The sequence below is a fragment of the Rhododendron vialii genome, chromosome 13a (assembly GCF_030253575.1).
Source record: "Rhododendron vialii isolate Sample 1 chromosome 13a, ASM3025357v1".
In the NCBI taxonomy this organism is placed as follows: domain Eukaryota; kingdom Viridiplantae; phylum Streptophyta; class Magnoliopsida; order Ericales; family Ericaceae; genus Rhododendron; species Rhododendron vialii.
Window position 1 is genome coordinate 7,702,889 of NC_080569.1, and position 16,920 is coordinate 7,719,808.

Below are 16,920 nucleotides of genomic sequence, written 5' to 3' on the forward strand. Positions count from 1 at the left end.
TAGGTCTAAAATTATCCTATTAGCTCACTTAACTATTGCATCTAACAGTCTACTGTAGACATGCCAAAATCACTTTAGCCTATTTTTTCTCAACTTCTCATCTATAAGTGATACATCTACTATCTCACAGACCTTTTCATTTATAATCATGTCTCGTCTAGTCTTACCATATATCCACCTCAATATTCTTATTTCTGCTACGCTCATCTTGCTAATTTGTTTCTTAATAAGCCAACATTATGTCCTTTTCATTTACAATCATGTCTTGTCTAGTCTTACCATACATCCACCTCAATATTCTTATTTCTGCTACGCTCATCTTGCTCATTTATTTCTTAATAGGCCAACATTATGTCCCTTAAAACATCACTAGTTTTATGATGATCAAGAAAATTTTGATATTTTTCAGTTGTTACAGGCATTTTTTTGGACTGATTGAATGAGTTTCTTGCAAAACACATTGTGGCAGAAGCAAAACCAACTGCCAAAAAAAATCTTCGAAAAATTATTCAAATGAGGAGAATCTTTGGTGCAAAAATTTCCAATAAAATCTTCCCCGCTTTTTCCAACTCTAGATTGAAACAACCCTTTCAAATGTTGAAAAACAGAGTGCCAACTTTTTGATCGTGGTCCACTTTGAACTCATTCGATGATTTAAAAGTCAAATTTGCAGCCTCTTGCAACCATTCGCACTCCATAATAATATGATAGTTAGACTCTGGATTTAGTAGTCTTATCAGTACTTAATACATAGTCCAATACAATTACATACCGTACAAGTGTATACCTACACACAATTGCGTGAGCAGTTGGCTTCCACGCGCAACCTCCTCTCTCTAGCTCTTTTTCCCACTCCACCAGAGATCAGCCTTGTCAAGATGAGAAAACTAATAACAAGCTTCATCCTTGCTTACATTGCCCTCTTCCTATACTCAGCAAATTTAAAACCTTCTTCAGTAGCTGCTGCATTGTCAATCGGGAACGAAACCGACAGACTTGCGTTGCTTGCCTTCAAGGACAGAATAACCCAAGACCCACTCAATCTCATAACCTCATGGAACGCCTCAACCCATTTCTGCAAGTGGCAGGGTGTTTCATGCAGCGTCCGACATCCCGGCAGAGTCACCGTCCTAAATTTAGCAGGCATGAAGTTGACGGGATCATTACCTCATCACTTGGGAAACCTCAGCTTTCTCAGACGGATCAATCTCCAAAACAACGGTTTTCAAGGCATCATTCCACAAGAGCTTGGTCGTTTGTCGAGGCTCAAGGATCTCGATCTCACAAGCAACGCATTCCAAGGGGAGATCCCAACCAACTTGTCCTACTGTTCTGAGATTCAAGTCATCCGCTTGGCCTACAACAATCTAGTTGGCAAAATTCCGGAGGAGCTGAGCTCTTTATCAACAAACAAACTCAAGAGGTTTCAGGTATCTGTTAATGGACTCACCGGCAGCATTCCACGTTGGTTAGGAAATGCGTCTTCTCTGATTTTCTTGTTCATGTCAGTAAACTACTTCCAAGGAACCATTCCATCCGAACTAGGGAGACTACTGAATTTGACATACTTACAGATCAGTGAAAACAATCTATCGGGGGTGGTTCCTCCTTCTATCTACAACATTTCATCTCTCGGTCATTTAGATTTCACCTACAACCAATTTGACGGGAAAATCCCACAAGATATCGGCTTCACTCTTCCCAATCTTCTCGGCCTCTATCTTGGAGGAAACCAGTTCACCGGTCACCTGCCGATTTCTTTATCAAATGCCTCTGGACTACAAGAATCTAATTTTGCTGAAAATAATTTTACAGGAACCATGCTTACAAATCTCGGAAGCTTAAAAGACCTAGTAAGGCTCACAGTTGCCGGAAATCAACTAGAGATAGATAAGGCAGAAGGATTCAGCTTTCTAACATCTTTAACTAACTGCAGCAACCTACAAGCACTAAACATAGCAACGAACAGGTTCCAAGGTGAATTACCTGCTTCAATCGCTAATTTTTCATCTGCTCTACAGCAGCTCATCGTAGCAACAAACCCGATATCAGGGAGCATACCAGAAGGAGTCACAAGTTTAATCGGCCTCACAAGATTGGTGATTTCCCAAAGCTCCATTACCGGAGAAATTCCTGCGGGTATAGGCACACTTCAAAGACTGGAGGATCTTCAAATGTATAGTAACAGAATTTCAGGGGCAATTCCTGAAACAATTGGAAACATCACACAACTGTTGCAATTATATTTGTTCGGAAATAACTTGAGTGGAAACATTCCTCCTAGCTTGGGAAATTGCAAGCGACTTGAGGTACTACACCTGTTCGGCAACAACTTAACCGGTTTCATACCAGAGGAAGTTGCTAGAGTTTCTACTACTGTTTCTTTCAAGTTGGCTCAGAATTCTCTGACTGGACCCTTGCCCATGGAGGTCGGTAACATGAGCAAACTCATCGTACTGGATGTTTCGGATAACAGATTGTCCGGAGAAATTCCAAGTACTCTTTCCAAGTGTATAATGTTGGAGTCCCTTAGTTTGGGGGATAACTTCTTGGAAGGGAGAATTCCTCCATCTTTGAGCACTCTAAAGAGCCTTCATTTCCTCAATCTTTCCAGAAACAAATTGTCAAGTCAAATTCCAGGCTACTTGCAGAATTTCACTCTTCTACAATATCTAAATTTGTCTTACAATAACCTCGACGGTGAGGTGCCACAAGGAGGGGTTTTCAGAAACATAAGCGCGTTTTCAATTGTTGGGAACAGAAAACTCTGCGGAGGCATAAAGAGTCTAGGACTTTCTTCTTGTCAAGTACTTGTAAAACAGAAAAGAGGAACATCTCTTGCTGTCAAAATAACAATTCCAGTAGCTATTTCATGTCTAGTTCTGCTGGCATTTTTGTTAGTCTGTTTAAGCAGGAAGAAGGGATCTGAGAGCAGCCCTTCGATCATGTTGCCAACAGATGAGCAGTTTAGACAGGTTTCTTATTTAGAGCTTGTCCAAGCAACTAACCAGTTCTCTTCATCTAACTTGATTGGTGAAGGACATTACGGTTTTGTCTATAGAGGTGTTTTGGGTAATGAAGGAATGGCTGTGGCGGTGAAGGTGCTCAAGCTTACGGAGAAAGGAGCTGCCAAGAGTTTTATGGCTGAATGCAATGCACTGAGAAATATTCGACACCGGAACCTCATCAAGATAATTACCACTTGTTCAAGTATCGATTCCAAAGGGAACGATTTCAAGGCGCTAATTTTCGAGTTCATGCCAAATGGAAGCCTTGACGAGTGGCTGCACCAAAGTGAAGGTGATCAAAATGAACACCCAAGAAGTTTAAGTCTGACTCAGAGACTAAGCATAGCAATTGATATGGCATCTGCGCTAGAGTATCTTCACCATCACTGCCAAGCAGCGATTATTCACGGTGATCTGAAGCCAAGTAATATTCTGCTTGGTCATGACATGACCGCTCGTGTGGGTGATTTTGGATTAGCGAGCTTTTTATCAGATGGCCTCCTACCCACTGTTTCTCAAACTGAAAGAAGTTCAACGGGGATAAGAGGAACCATTGGCTACGTTGCTCCTGGTAACTAAGCTAATCTATCTCATACACATGGAATGATTATTTCATTTCTTTTCTTTATTACAGATGCTTATGATATGTCAAAATCATTGTTAATTAATTTAAACCAACCTGAAGTCTAAAATCCTATGGCAACTAACATGATTTGTCATGATTGTTCGTTGTGTATATACATAGAGTATGGCATGGGAAGTAAGGGATCGATTCGGGGAGATGTCTATAGCTTCGGAATTCTCTTACTGGAGATGTTTACAGGAAGAAAACCTACAAATACGACATTTGAGGATGGTCAGAACATACATCAGTATACTAAAGCTGCATTGCCCGATAGAGTGATGGAGATTGCTGAACCTTCTCTGTTTTCAGAAGTTAGCGGTGAAGACGATGACAACAAAACGAGGGAAGGAAAAATCAAGGATTGCTTGGTTGCAGTGTTGAAAATTGGAGTTTCTTGCTCAATGGAAGCACCAGGGGAACGAATGGACATGAGAGATGTGGTAGCAGAATTGTGTAGAATTAGGACCAAAACTTTTTGCCATTAGGAAATTGATTGTGATGAAAGAGAAAAGAAGGTAACAAGGAAAATGATTTTCTCCCTCTTGTTCTGATGCCGGTCAAAGTCCTTGAAGCCATTGAGTCGATCGATGAGTCTATGTAAGTTTCTAAGTGTTTCAACTTTTCAAGAGTCTTCCTAGTTTTTTCAAAGTCAATTGTCTTTATTTTTCATTAAGTTGTAATCTTGAAAATCTAAGTTTATTTTCCCTATGTTGGAGGGATGTTCCAACAAGTCCTATATATATCATTTGCTATGAATGAAATATGTAGTTTTGAGTGTGTTTTGGGAAAGTCTTTGGCTTATCTTCTTGTTTACTCTTATCTCTTAGGTGGATTCCTTGGAGTGACAAGTATATCCAGCTCTATATCCCTCGTTAAATCCCAATGAACAGAATCACAATCATACCCACAATTACAAGAGAAATTTCTAATACAGTGAGCAGTAATGGAACTCAGCAGTTAAAGACACTTAGCATATGAATCTGATCAATTTCTTTTTAACGAGTTCATTGAGTTCTCAAAGCAAAGTGAAAGCCAAAAAGAGTCCAGGTGATGATCAATCATGAACCAAGAAACTGGACTTCATTTATTAATTTTTTTGGTTCACGTTTGGAGGCGATGGCCGTGATGTTTATGGTTCACTTCAGTGATTTCTATTGCCCTGCAAGATATCATTCTACTGTCTGCTTCGAGTGGCATATTTGTGGACTATATTTATATATCTCAAAGCAACAAACTCTTTCATAACTGGTAGAGAATGATATCGAGACACGTATTTTACTTAAATCTTTTGGCCTGGGTGAAACTTGGAAATGATAATCGAGCAAAGATCGATATTTTGCAGTTGTTACAGGCACTTTTTTGGACTGATTTAATGAGTTTCTTGCAAACACAAGGTAGCAGATGCAAGACTGACTGCGAAAAAATCTTTGGAAAGTTAATCAAATGAGGAGAATCTTTGGTGCAAAAATTTCCAATAAAACCTTCCCCTGTTTTTCCAACTCTAGATTGAAACAACCCTTTCAAATGTTGAAAAACAGAGTGCCAACTTTTTGATCTATCTACACTGCTCCACCTTGAACTTATTCGGTGATTTAAAAGTCAAATTTCAAGCCTCTTGCAACCATTCGCACTCCATAATATTGGTGCAAAAGATCACAAAGCATCTGAAGAAAAAAAAGAAGAAGAAGAAAGAGGTGGTATCATTGGATTAGACATGAATATGATAGGTACATATGACTCGATTAGTCAAGGGAAAAATCTCCTTAAAAATCATGATTTTTTCCCCAAGCATCAGGAAAATATCTTATTGCTAATGGAAGAGCCTCCACCACTACCACTCGCACTTTGAAAGTCCTAATGGATGAACATTTCTTCTTTCAGTCCAAAATGGTGGCGGATCTCATGGCTAGTAACGCTTGTTACTTTGTGAACCAAAGTTGTTAAGAAAAGCGAAATGATGTATTATTGATCGTGTTCAAACCATAACCCTAACATTCCTTTATATAGGCTACAAAACTTGGTGACTAAGAAACTAATTAACCAACAAGGAAACTGACTAATTAGGAAACATAAATAACAATCTGCCTAAACAGAAAACATAATAATAATAAACCCCCTAATCCTGCTGGTTTTACTGTGTTTTCTGCTTTGGAGGCTATCAAACTTAAACTCCCTCTCCAGCCATGGGCTAGTGTTGTCTGGTATAGTAGAAATGTTCCTCGATGGTCTTTTGTGTTGTGATTAGCTGTGCAGCAAAAATTAAGTACTACGGACAGGTTATTGAGCTGGGGTACGAGTGTGGAGGATGGTTTTGTGTTTTGTAGTAATGCCCAGGAGTCCCATAGACATTTGTTTTTCCAATGTGCATTCTCTCAATCAGTTTGGAAGGCTGTTTTGCAAAACTGCTTGACTGATCAAATCCCTTCCTCCTTACCTGTTGTGGTTGAATGGTTTACCGTATATTCAGAATGTTAAAGGGTCTGGTCTTAAAAGTTGGCTTTTGAAAAGTGTGTTAGCTGCTTGTATCTATAACCTTTGGCTGGAGCGGAATTAGAGGATTTTTCAGCACAAGGTTTCTTCCCATGATCAAGTCATCCTCAAGAGTGTAACTTCAATTTGGGACTTGCTGAACTTGAAAAGGGGTGTTAAGCAAACCCACAAGAACATAGAGTTGTGTTGTAGTTGGGCCTCTCAACTAGAGTTTTTTTGAAGTCCCACTAATTGGTATAGGAGAACTTGTATAGAGTTGATTGGTTCCTTATTTTCTTAAATGTCTCTTGTCAGTCTTGTGGTGTACTGAGGCTTTGAGGCTTGTCTCAGTTACCATGTTTTTTCGGGGGAATGCTCCTTAGAATTTGTACATGAGTTTTGAGCTTCATAAAAGGAAAATGCTTATCCAAAAAACAAAAAAAACATCCACACTGAATTTTCTCAAAAACAAAAGGTCGTATCAATAATCAACGGGAAATTCCTGGCCGGTCCCATATTTTGCTTAGAGTTCCATGCAAACCCCTTTTTGTAGAGCTATTCCATCCAACCCCTTTTTAAAGATGTTTTTACTATTTTATCCTTGTCACTTTTCAACACTCTTAGAATTCACACCCCTCATATCCACAGAATTCACACCTCATAGAATTTTTTTTTTTTTGATCTGCACCTCATAGAATTCACACCCGACAAAATTCACACCTCACAGAATTCACACCTTTGGAATTCACACCACTTTGCAGAATTTACACCTCATTTTTACTATTCATTTCTCTTTGCAGAATTCACACCCATTTGCAAGAGTTCACATCCCCGAATTGACACTCCTTTGCAAGAATTCACACCTCACAGAATTCACACCTCCAGAATTCACACATTTCAAAATTCACACCATTTGCAGAATTCACACGCAAAGAATTCATACCACTTTGCGTGTGAATTCTTTCTTTTTCGAAAGTGTGAATTCTTCATTTGGAGAATTCACGCCTCATTGCAGAATTCACACACATCTGCACAATTTACACCTCTCAAATTACACAATTCACACCAAAAAATTCACAATTCACAATTCACACCCATCCTTTTTCTTTTTCCTTCATTCAGAACTTTAACAAAGTAGGAGTAAACCTATTTTTCGTCTAACCAAAAAAAGCATCCAAATAAAGCAAAAAATCCACTCCTTGTGTGTTCTGTCAATGATCGGAGCCTTAGCCCTCGTCGCCGCCAACTTCTTCCTCACCAGACTCTTCCACCACTCCTCATCCTTCTTATCTTTCTGCAACTCCTCCTCCGCCGTCGACGGGCCCCGACGTAGATACGGGTCTTAACTCTCCCTCAAGATCTACATCTGCGACGATCGAGCTCGAGATTGGCAGCCTTACGTCGTTGATGTACAACCGCGACGGCAAGATCTCCCCCGAGACGATCACATCGCAAATTCCAGTGCATCTTCCATTGTTCATTAATAACACTTGGGACAAATTCACAAAACACAAAAAATCCTAAACACATGTTACAGGTAAACACATGTTACGCGCACATATGTATGCAGATTCAAATACGTGTGGATGTCTGTATGTATACGTGTGGCGGCGGCCGTCGCGAATATGGAGGTGGAGGAGGGAGACGAGGGGAGATTAGCGGTGGGGCGATGGCTGTTGTGGCCAAGAAGAGCGGAGCCACAGTTGTGGCGGAGAAGGGCGGAAGGCCGAGAACAAGAAACAAGAAAGAAGAAAGAATCTGGGGGAGTGGAAGGCGAGAAGGAGGAGAGCGGGGGTATACTGGACAGATTACTTAAAACGGGGCTTACATGGATAGGATTTGACATTGGATGGGACTGGACGGACAGGCAAAGACCAAACGGGGCCGGCCTGTCAGAACCCCAATAATCAATGGATTAGGCATGAATACAATAGGTACATATGACGCGATTAATAACAAGAAAAATCTCCCTAAAAAGTCGTGGAACTATCGAAAGACTTCCGCTCGCACTTTGAAATTCGGAAAATCCTAATGGTAATGGATGCAAGTTACATGGCTACGTTCTTATAAACTTAACTTAAATCTAAGAGTTTTGTCTTTATTTGAATTTTTTTCGTATTTGTTAATTTTGTGCCAAATTTTTGTGTGTTATTGATTTGTCTCGATGAGAGGAATCGAAAAAGTAAAATCTTTTACTTTTACCCAAGTATTTTAAGAAATAAACACTTTTTAGCACACACAAAAAAAGTCAGTTTTTGAGCTAAAAAGTGGTTATTTCTCAAAATATTTGAGTAAAAGTAAAAAAAAAAATACTTTTTCAATTCCTCGTTGAGCCGAATCAATAACCTACAAAATTTGGCGCAAAATTAACAAATGCGAAAAAATTCAAATAATGACAAAATTCTCAGATTTAAGTTAAGTTCATTAGAACATAGCCTCAGTCCAAAATGGTGGTGATTCTCATGGCCAATATTGCTTGTTACTTTATAGCACCAGTAAAAATCTTTAGAGATTTATGCATAATGCATTTTACAACAGGAATAGTGTTTGAGAGATATGTGCAAAATACATTTTTGTAGGTCATTTATGTTACCAAAATAGAGAAAGTGGAAAATAAGAAGTTAAAAAACTCTTCTCCCCCTATTTTTGCCTTTTGTTCTCTAACATCAAAAATCAAAAATGCATTTTCATGGAGCCTCTCTAACCCATGGCTTCAAATTGGAGATATCAAATTTTTTTTAAGGCTTATGTGGCATTTTGATATCTCCAATTTGACATCAAGCTCTCCCACTCTAACCCTTATGTCAAATTATTTTATTTTTTACATTTTGAAATTTTTTGAACTCTAATAATTGTATTTGCCAAAATTTTATTTATACATGCAAACTTAACCATTATATGCAAGTGTTTGACATAAAACTTTAAAAATCAAAGAATTTCTACAATAACTTTTTTATTAACTAAAAAACAGAATCTCGCTACATCAAGTATTTTAAATAAAAACAAAAAAAATAGCAATAAATAATGCCATAGTGAATCACATGGCACTAATTGGCCCCCCGAAATCGCCACAAATGCTCTACTAGATCTTCTTTGAGATGAGTATGTGTTTCTTTATCACGAATGCACAAGTGATTGCGGACCAAAACTTGAAATTCCGGAGTATGATCATGTGAAACCTCAAAGGCACTATTTTCGCCCTCTCTCACATCACAAGTAAGTTGTAGACTTTTACCACGTTCATCTTCAATAATCATGTTGGGTGCATAATAAGACATGTCTTCATTATATTTTGAAGCGTATGTCGATCCCAGAAACGAGCAGGACCACGAACAATTGAAAACAAGCTTGAAGCACTCCAAATGGTCGCTCCGTCCTTTCTTGCAGACTCCTTTCATGCCGTTTGAGATTGTGATATCTCAATAGAATATTGAGACTGTTACGTGGAAAAGAAAGAAAATTGAGAGTGTGCAGAATCTATAATGTGAATTGAGTACATTGTGGCACCAACAAATTTGTATAATTCTCTCCAAATATTAAACCTTATGTTTAACACATGAAAATATTCTTGCGATCACGGATTTGTGGGAGTGATGGTAACTCCCTGCACAAATCCTGATCTGAACACGATCTAAGAAAAATAATGGAAGCTCATTGGATGTGCAGAATATGGAATGGGCGGTATGGTTTTGGCTCAAGGAGATGTGTACAGCTACGGAGTTCTCTTGTTGGAAATGTTCACCGGTAGGAGACCCACAGATGACCAATTCAAAGATAATTGTAACCTTCACAATTTCATCACACTCTCGTTGCCAGATCAAGTAATGGGGATTGTGGATCAAGTCTGCTCTGCATAATCAAGTAGTAGGAGAAGCTGCAAGTATTACTTCATTTTGGAGTGGCCTGAGAAGTGAACAGGTTAATAAGTGCGTGGTTTCTGTCTTTCAAATCGGAGTTGCATGTTCAGCAGAATTTCCGCACGACAGAATGGACATGAAGCAAGTTTTGATGGAACTGCTTTCATTTGCTTGGAAATAGATCGCTTAATATAGCAAATTGACAGTCCTGTTATCATATTGGTTATATGTCACAGGCACTGTTTCTAAACGTAAGGACAACATAGTATTCTCAATTATTTTGAAATTCAGGAGTTAAATATTTGTATAGCTTGTAGTCACTATGTACGTTAATTTAAGTATTTAATAGTAAAGATTAGGTCTACAACTAACATACGGACTTTCGTGAGGGAAAAGAAATAAAAAAGAAGAAGAAGAAGAAGAAGAAGAAGCGTCTGCATCCAATCTACCCACTTGCTTCTGCCTTGATCTTCTAGATATCATATACGTGGATACTATCCGTTTTGGAATCTCAAAATCCTTGGGCACGGTCTCCGTTAAATTTTCTCTATCCATCTCTCTTCATTCGTTACTCTCAAAACTCAAATCGGACGGGGACATTTTGGGTTGAAGTTATTGATACGGTTGGCAGCCTCAACGACACATCCTTCTCATTCTCTTCCCGTTGAAGTCTAAAGCCTACATAAAAGTCTCTCATTTCTGCTTGTCGTATATACATGTACACATATACACTTTCTCATTTCACAAAGCATACAAAATCAATATGGACAGTCGGACACAATCAGTGTGATTCTAAGGGCAAAGAGTGGGATGGGGGTTATCATTTGGCTTTGTTCGGTTTTGTTTTGTTTTGTTTTTCAATCATTACCCTACTTCTTTCTTCAATCATTACCCTATTTTTCTAATTATTACTTTCTCATCTCTCTATATCTCTCTCCAATCGTTACCCCTCTCTTTAATCATTACCCTATTTATCTCTTTACCCACTACCAAAACTATGCATGGTGTGTGTGCTCTAAGAGCTCTTAGAGCCCACATACCATGTATGATGGAAAAAGTCTTTGGAGCACAATGTGACAGTGCTTAAGACACAAGAGTTCTTCGTAGTTCTTGTCAAAGACACATCGAGAATATTGCATCAAGAATTTTCACAAATCTGGTCACCCCTCGGGCCATGATATTAATGGCCAGTCGCCGCTGCAACTACCCACCCATAGACACCGCCACACCGCAGTCAATATCTTCCCTCTCACCCAAATCTGATCAAAGTTATTGTGTTGGATTTTTTTGAATTTGACCTAAACTAATAAGTGGAACCACTTGGGAGATTCTACACCACCACTGATTAGTGAGGTCAAATTGAAAACAAATCGAACCCAATAACGTTGATCCTTTGTGGGTAAAGGAGAATATAATTTTACGCATCTGCCGCATTAACTAGCACTATAGTATATGTCTCCCGCTACATAATAAGATGTTTGAAATTATCAGAGATAATGCTAATGACTATAATAGCATGGTAGACCATCTGAAATCAACACTATCATGTCCTCTTAGTGGAGAGGACCCGGAGTCCCTGCAGTGAGGAGGAAGCGCTGCAAATTGCAGCCCCAAAACGACGTCGTTTTGGGGTGTATAGGGAATAATCACGTGAATCTCTCTTCCTCTCCCTTTGATCCCTCTGTCTTCTTTAGTCTTCGTTCTTCTTCTTTCTTCTTTCTTCGTTTTCTGATCTTAATGCCCGTCCCCCAACCCCACGCAAAACTTCCATCCCCATGCTCCCTCTCTCCGTTCCTCCCTTGGTGCTTCGATCTCCCCTGACGCCTCTTTACAAACAAATTCCATTAATACCTTTTTTTCAGTTGACTATTTAACAACTTGTTCAATTCTAATTTCTACCTCTAAACCCACCGCTATGTCTGGATTTGTCCAAACTTCGGGGCCAAATGGGATTACACCACCAAAATCAAAAGCTGCTCTTCAAAAATAGTGAGAGGGATTTGAAAGTTTTTTGGGTAATTTTGGGATTACAGGACCGATAGAGGATTGTGTTGGTTGAGGACCCAAATAACCAGGAGAGGAGGACCCAAACACTTACAGTTCAATGGAGAGAGAGAGAGAGAGAGAGAGAGAGAGAGAGCCAATTATTTCCTGCATGCAGCGTTAAGCTGCTCTTATGGTGAAGGACAGAAGAAGACTGAGGGGTCAGAGGGAGAGAGAAGAGATTCCCGTGAAATTCTCAATACACCTCAAAACGGTGTCGTTTTTAGGGGGCTGCAATTTGCAGCTCTTTTCCCTCACTGCAGGGACACCGGGTCCTTAGTGGAGATGCCTATTCAAGTTCGTTATGCTGTGCTCTTGTTTTAAATTTGACGGTACAAGATGGTTTAATTCTAGCAGTATGTATGGTTTAATTTGTCAAATCAAATCAAATCAAATCTTAGGTCCTAGTCAAAGGAATTGATAGCGGGCCAGCTTGCAAAGCATTTTCTTGCCCTCTGTTGACAAAGATATGAATTTGAGTTGCTTTTGCCCATTCCGCAATCAAAAGTCTAAGGGGTTACAAAGAGATAAATTTGACTTGCTTTTGCCCATTCTGCAGCCAAAAAGTCTAGGAATACACTTTTAAAACACAATTTCGGACGCAACCCTGTTTGAAAGACTGAAACCTTTAGACGTATGTGAATCCATGTATATCTAACAGTTTTAGACAGGGTTGTGTCCGAAACTATTTTTAAAATGTGTGTTCTCTTCTGCAACGTGCAACTAGGCCCACAGAATTGGCATTATAAAGACTCAATTCAGCTTAAGTGTGACTACCACCAGTGCCCATATCAATCCATACTTTCTCTATCCAAAATGGCTCTTCCGATATCGATTTCAACCCTTCTCATCCAAGTAACCTTTCATGGTATCATCTTGATCCCACTCTTCCTCTCTCTCTCATTTCCAAGCAATGCTTCAGCCCTTGCGCTTGGTAATGACACGGATATAGCAGCATTGCTTGAATTCAAGTCACAAATGTTTGAAGACCCCAACGGGGTATTCTCCTCTTGGAACAATTCTCTCCATTTCTGCAATTGGGTTGGAGTCACTTGTGGCCTTAAACACCAAAGAGTCACCAGTTTAGATCTCCAAAATGACAATTTGGTAGGGACAATATCGCCCGCCATTGGGAATCTCTCTTTTCTTCGGACCCTTAATCTCGGAGCCAACTCTTTCCGCGGTGACATTCCCCAAGAGCTCGGTCGCTTGTTCAGGCTTCAAAACCTGAACTTGAGCTTTAATTTTCTAGAAGGGGAAATCCCTGCCAATCTGTCTCACTGTTCAAACCTTGTATATCTTTTGTTGGACCATAATTATCTAATCGGCCACATTCCTCCTCAACTTGGCTCATTGCCTAATCTAGTAATGCTATATTTGAAAAACAACAATCTCACGGGAAATTTCCCAGCTTCTATAGGCAATCTCACTTCTCTCAGAGAACTATACTTATCGTACAATTACAATTTGGAAGGAGAAGTTCCGGGTTCGATTTCCCAATTGACAAGCTTGACAATGCTGGGATTGTCTGTAAATAGATTCTCTGGTGTCTTTCCTCCTTCGCTTTACAATCTCTCGTCCCTTGATCTTATAGGTTTGTCATTCAATAATTTCACTGGAAATCTCCCAGAAAAAATAGGCCTTTCTTTCCCAAATCTCCAAAGACTTTATTTGGCCAATAATTACTTCGTTGGTCCAATTCCAGTGCCTTTGTCCAATCTTTCGCAGCTTCTTCGGCTTGATATCCCTCACAATAGTTTCACTGGGAATGTCCCTATGAGTTTTGGAAGTTTGCGAAATTTGTTGTGGTTCAATATTCTAGATAATAATCTTGGAAGGGGTGAATCAGACAATTTGAGTTTTCTCACTTCTTTGTCCAACTGCAGCCAGTTACAGTTTCTGGACATAGAAAATAATTCCTTTGGAGGTGTGTTGCGAAGCTCAGTTACCAATCTCTCAACCCAACTGACGAGGCTACTAATTGGCGGAAACAGGATTCATGGAAAATTACCTGAGGAGATTTCAAATCTCATCGAGCTAAATGTACTCAGCGTGGAGGGAAATTTCCTAACGGGTAAAATTCCGGATTCCATTGGAAAGCTATCGAGCTTGAAACTCCTTCAATTGGAATCAAATCTATTCACTGGGGAGATACCCATTTTCCTTGGCAACAACACTCAATTGTTAGTTATTTATCTCCACAATAACAGCTTAAGCGGAAGCATTCCTTCAAGTTTAGCTAACTGTCAAAGCCTGCTAGAAGTGGACCTTTCTCAGAATAAACTCAACGGAGCCATACCTAAACAACTATTTTCCCTTTCCTCGGTCTCAATAATTCTTAACGTTTCACATAACTTTTTGATTGGTCCCTTGCCGAAGGACATTGGAAACTTGACAAATCTTGCCGCTCTTGATGTTTCCAACAACAAATTTTCTGGAGTTATTCCAACCAATTTAGGAAATTGCATTGGATTGGAATTACTCTTCATGCAAGGGAATTCTTTTGGAGACAACATTCCTTCTTTGAGTGGTTTGAAAAATATTCAGTTCCTAGACCTTTCTCACAACCACCTTTCTGGCCAAATTCCGCAGTACTTGGCCATGCTTTCTTCATTACTATCTCTGAACCTGTCATTTAACAATCTCGAGGGTGAGGTGCCTGTCGAAGGTGTATTCAGAAGTCCAAGTGCAATTCATGTCTCTGGCAACAAAAAGCTTTGTGGGGGAATCCAAGAGCTGAAATTACAACCGTGCCCTATCCAGTCTCCAGAAAAGCCAAAGAAGAAGGCATCTCTTACATTGATAGTGGTGTTGACTATTGTTGCCTCTTGTTTAGCATTAATGGTATGTTTAGTTTCATTTTTTTGCCAAAAAAAGTTGAAGAAGAAGCCGCATTCAGTGCCTTCCTTTGGGCATGTACACCTGAAAATTTCTTACGAAGAGCTCCTCAATGCAACGGGTAGATTCTCTCCGAGCAATTTGATTGGTTCAGGTAATTTTGGGACGGTGTATAGAGGAGTTCTTGGTCCAGATGAAACAATTGCAGCGGTAAAGGTTCTCAACCTTCAACAGAAAGGAGCTTCCAAAAGCTTTTTTACCGAATGCCAAGCCTTGAGAAACATCCGGCACAGAAACCTTGTGAAGATCCTCACTGCTTGCTCAAGTATCAATTTCGAGGGGAATGACTTCAAAGCTTTGGTATACGAGTACATGCCAAATGGGAGCTTGGAAAAGTGGCTGCATCTAGAAGAGGGACAACCACAACAGAGAAGATTAAGCATTCTCGAGAGACTAAATATTGCAATAGATGTGGCTTCGGCATTGGATTACCTTCATAACCAATGTCAATCACCTGTGGCTCACTGTGATCTAAAGCCGAGCAATGTGCTTCTTGACGATGATTTCACTGCTCATGTGAGTGATTTTGGCCTGGCACAACTCGTATGCAAATTTAGCGAGGAAGCAACTATGAACCAGTTCAGCTCACTTGGGATTAAAGGAACCATTGGCTACGCTGCTCCAGGTAAGAGTTTCTTTTTTTGCATAGCCACAGCCCACAGTTTAGAGCAATATCTTTCACAAATTCCAGTTTTGCATAACATTTTTAATGAATTCATCAATCAAAAGTATATGATATAGTGATAACTAACCACTACTAATGTTTCATAGATGACTTCAAAATCGCCCATATCTACTCTCTTTTTCCTATCCTCATAGGATGAAGTCATAGATATGCCGCCCTTGTCTTTGAAATTTTTCGTTCGTTTTTTCTCAAATGGATTAATTGCCGTAGGCTACTTCTGTAACTCCGTGTTTAGAAGACGAAACAAGGAGTCTCATTAGGGAAGACAGGAGTACCAGAATCATTACGAATTATGCAGTCAATGTGTCTAGTGCACTTTTATGTTTGCAAAATTTCAGACTTATATTTTCTACTGAAGTCTGTACAATGGCATGCAGTATAAATAGAAATTTCCGTGAATTCTACAGAGTATGGCATGGGCAGTATGGTGTCAACTCTAGGAGATGTGTACAGCTTTGGAGTTCTCTTGTTGGAGCTTTTCACTGGACGACGACCCACTGATGATTCATTTGAAGATAATCTGAACCTCCACAACTTCGTCAAAATGGCATTGCCCAGTAAAGTACTGGAGATTGTGGACCGATCAGCTATACAGATTGCCGAATATACAGAAAAATTAATCGGAGTTGGATGTTCGACTAATTCGAGAAGTGAACTGAGCACGTGCTTGGTTTCGGTTTTCCAAATTGGAATTGGATGCTCATCAGATTCTCCACATGACAGATTAAACATGAGAAATGCCGCCATTGAACTGCTTTCCATCAGAGAGACATTTCTTAGATCTAGAATGCACAAAGAACATAATTACAGTCACGCCCACAATGCATGACAGGTGAAATTTCTGATATAATGCGTAGTATTGGAACTCCCCAGTTAAAATCAATTAGCATATGAATCTGATAAAATTGTTTTTAACAGGTCCATAGAGTTCTCAAAGCAAAGTAAAAGCGATGAGTGCAAGTGATGATCAATCGGGAACCAAGAAACTGGACTTCGTTTGTTGTTTTTTGTTTCAGTTTTGGAGCCGATGCTTATAGTTTACTTCAGTGATTTCTATTGCCCTGCAAAAAATCGTTCGAATGTATACTTCAAGTGGCATGTTTGTGGATTATATTCGTATATCTCATTCTTGCTTCATGCGAAAAATTCGTGCATAACCAAATGAGAATGATATCTTGACATGAATTTTACTTCAACCTTTTGGCCTGTCACCTGTGAAACTTGGAAATGATTGAATGAGTTTCTTGCAAACCCTTTTTCTTTTGTTAATTTATTTTTCTCATAGTTTCTTGCAAATCTCATTGTGGCAGAAACAAAACAAAGGGTGGAAAATTC

The 16,920-nt window shown here is 39.4% G+C and overlaps 2 protein-coding genes across 2 annotated transcripts; both read left to right on the forward strand.

The window, feature by feature from the left end:
- The first annotated feature begins 735 nt into the window (after positions 1-735).
- Positions 736-4,417, forward strand: LOC131314325 (putative receptor-like protein kinase At3g47110). The gene is made up of 2 exons (XM_058342876.1): positions 736-3,579; positions 3,754-4,417. Exons 1-2 carry the CDS (start codon positions 879-881, stop codon positions 4,116-4,118), a joined length of 3,066 nt encoding a protein of 1,021 aa, XP_058198859.1. The 5' UTR covers positions 736-878; the 3' UTR covers positions 4,119-4,417.
- An 8,305-nt stretch (positions 4,418-12,722) lies between these two features.
- Positions 12,723-16,694, forward strand: LOC131314324 (putative receptor-like protein kinase At3g47110). Its single transcript, XM_058342875.1, has 3 exons — positions 12,723-15,525; positions 15,993-16,417; positions 16,504-16,694. Exons 1-2 carry the CDS (start codon positions 12,819-12,821, stop codon positions 16,412-16,414), a joined length of 3,129 nt encoding a protein of 1,042 aa, XP_058198858.1. The 5' UTR covers positions 12,723-12,818; the 3' UTR covers positions 16,415-16,417; positions 16,504-16,694.
- The last annotated feature ends 226 nt before the right edge of the window (positions 16,695-16,920 follow it).

Bases quoted from the DNA above. Each gene is read 5' to 3' on its own strand.
- LOC131314325 (XM_058342876.1), top strand. From the start codon at position 879: ATGAGAAAACTAATAACAAGCTTCATCCTTGCTTACATTGCCCTCTTC. The intron at 3,580-3,753 runs GTAACTAAGCTA...GTATATACATAG, and splicing joins CATTGGCTACGTTGCTCCTG to AGTATGGCATGGGAAGTAAG.
- LOC131314324 (XM_058342875.1), top strand. From the start codon at position 12,819: ATGGCTCTTCCGATATCGATTTCAACCCTTCTCATCCAAGTAACCTTT. The intron at 15,526-15,992 runs GTAAGAGTTTCT...TGAATTCTACAG, and splicing joins CATTGGCTACGCTGCTCCAG to AGTATGGCATGGGCAGTATG.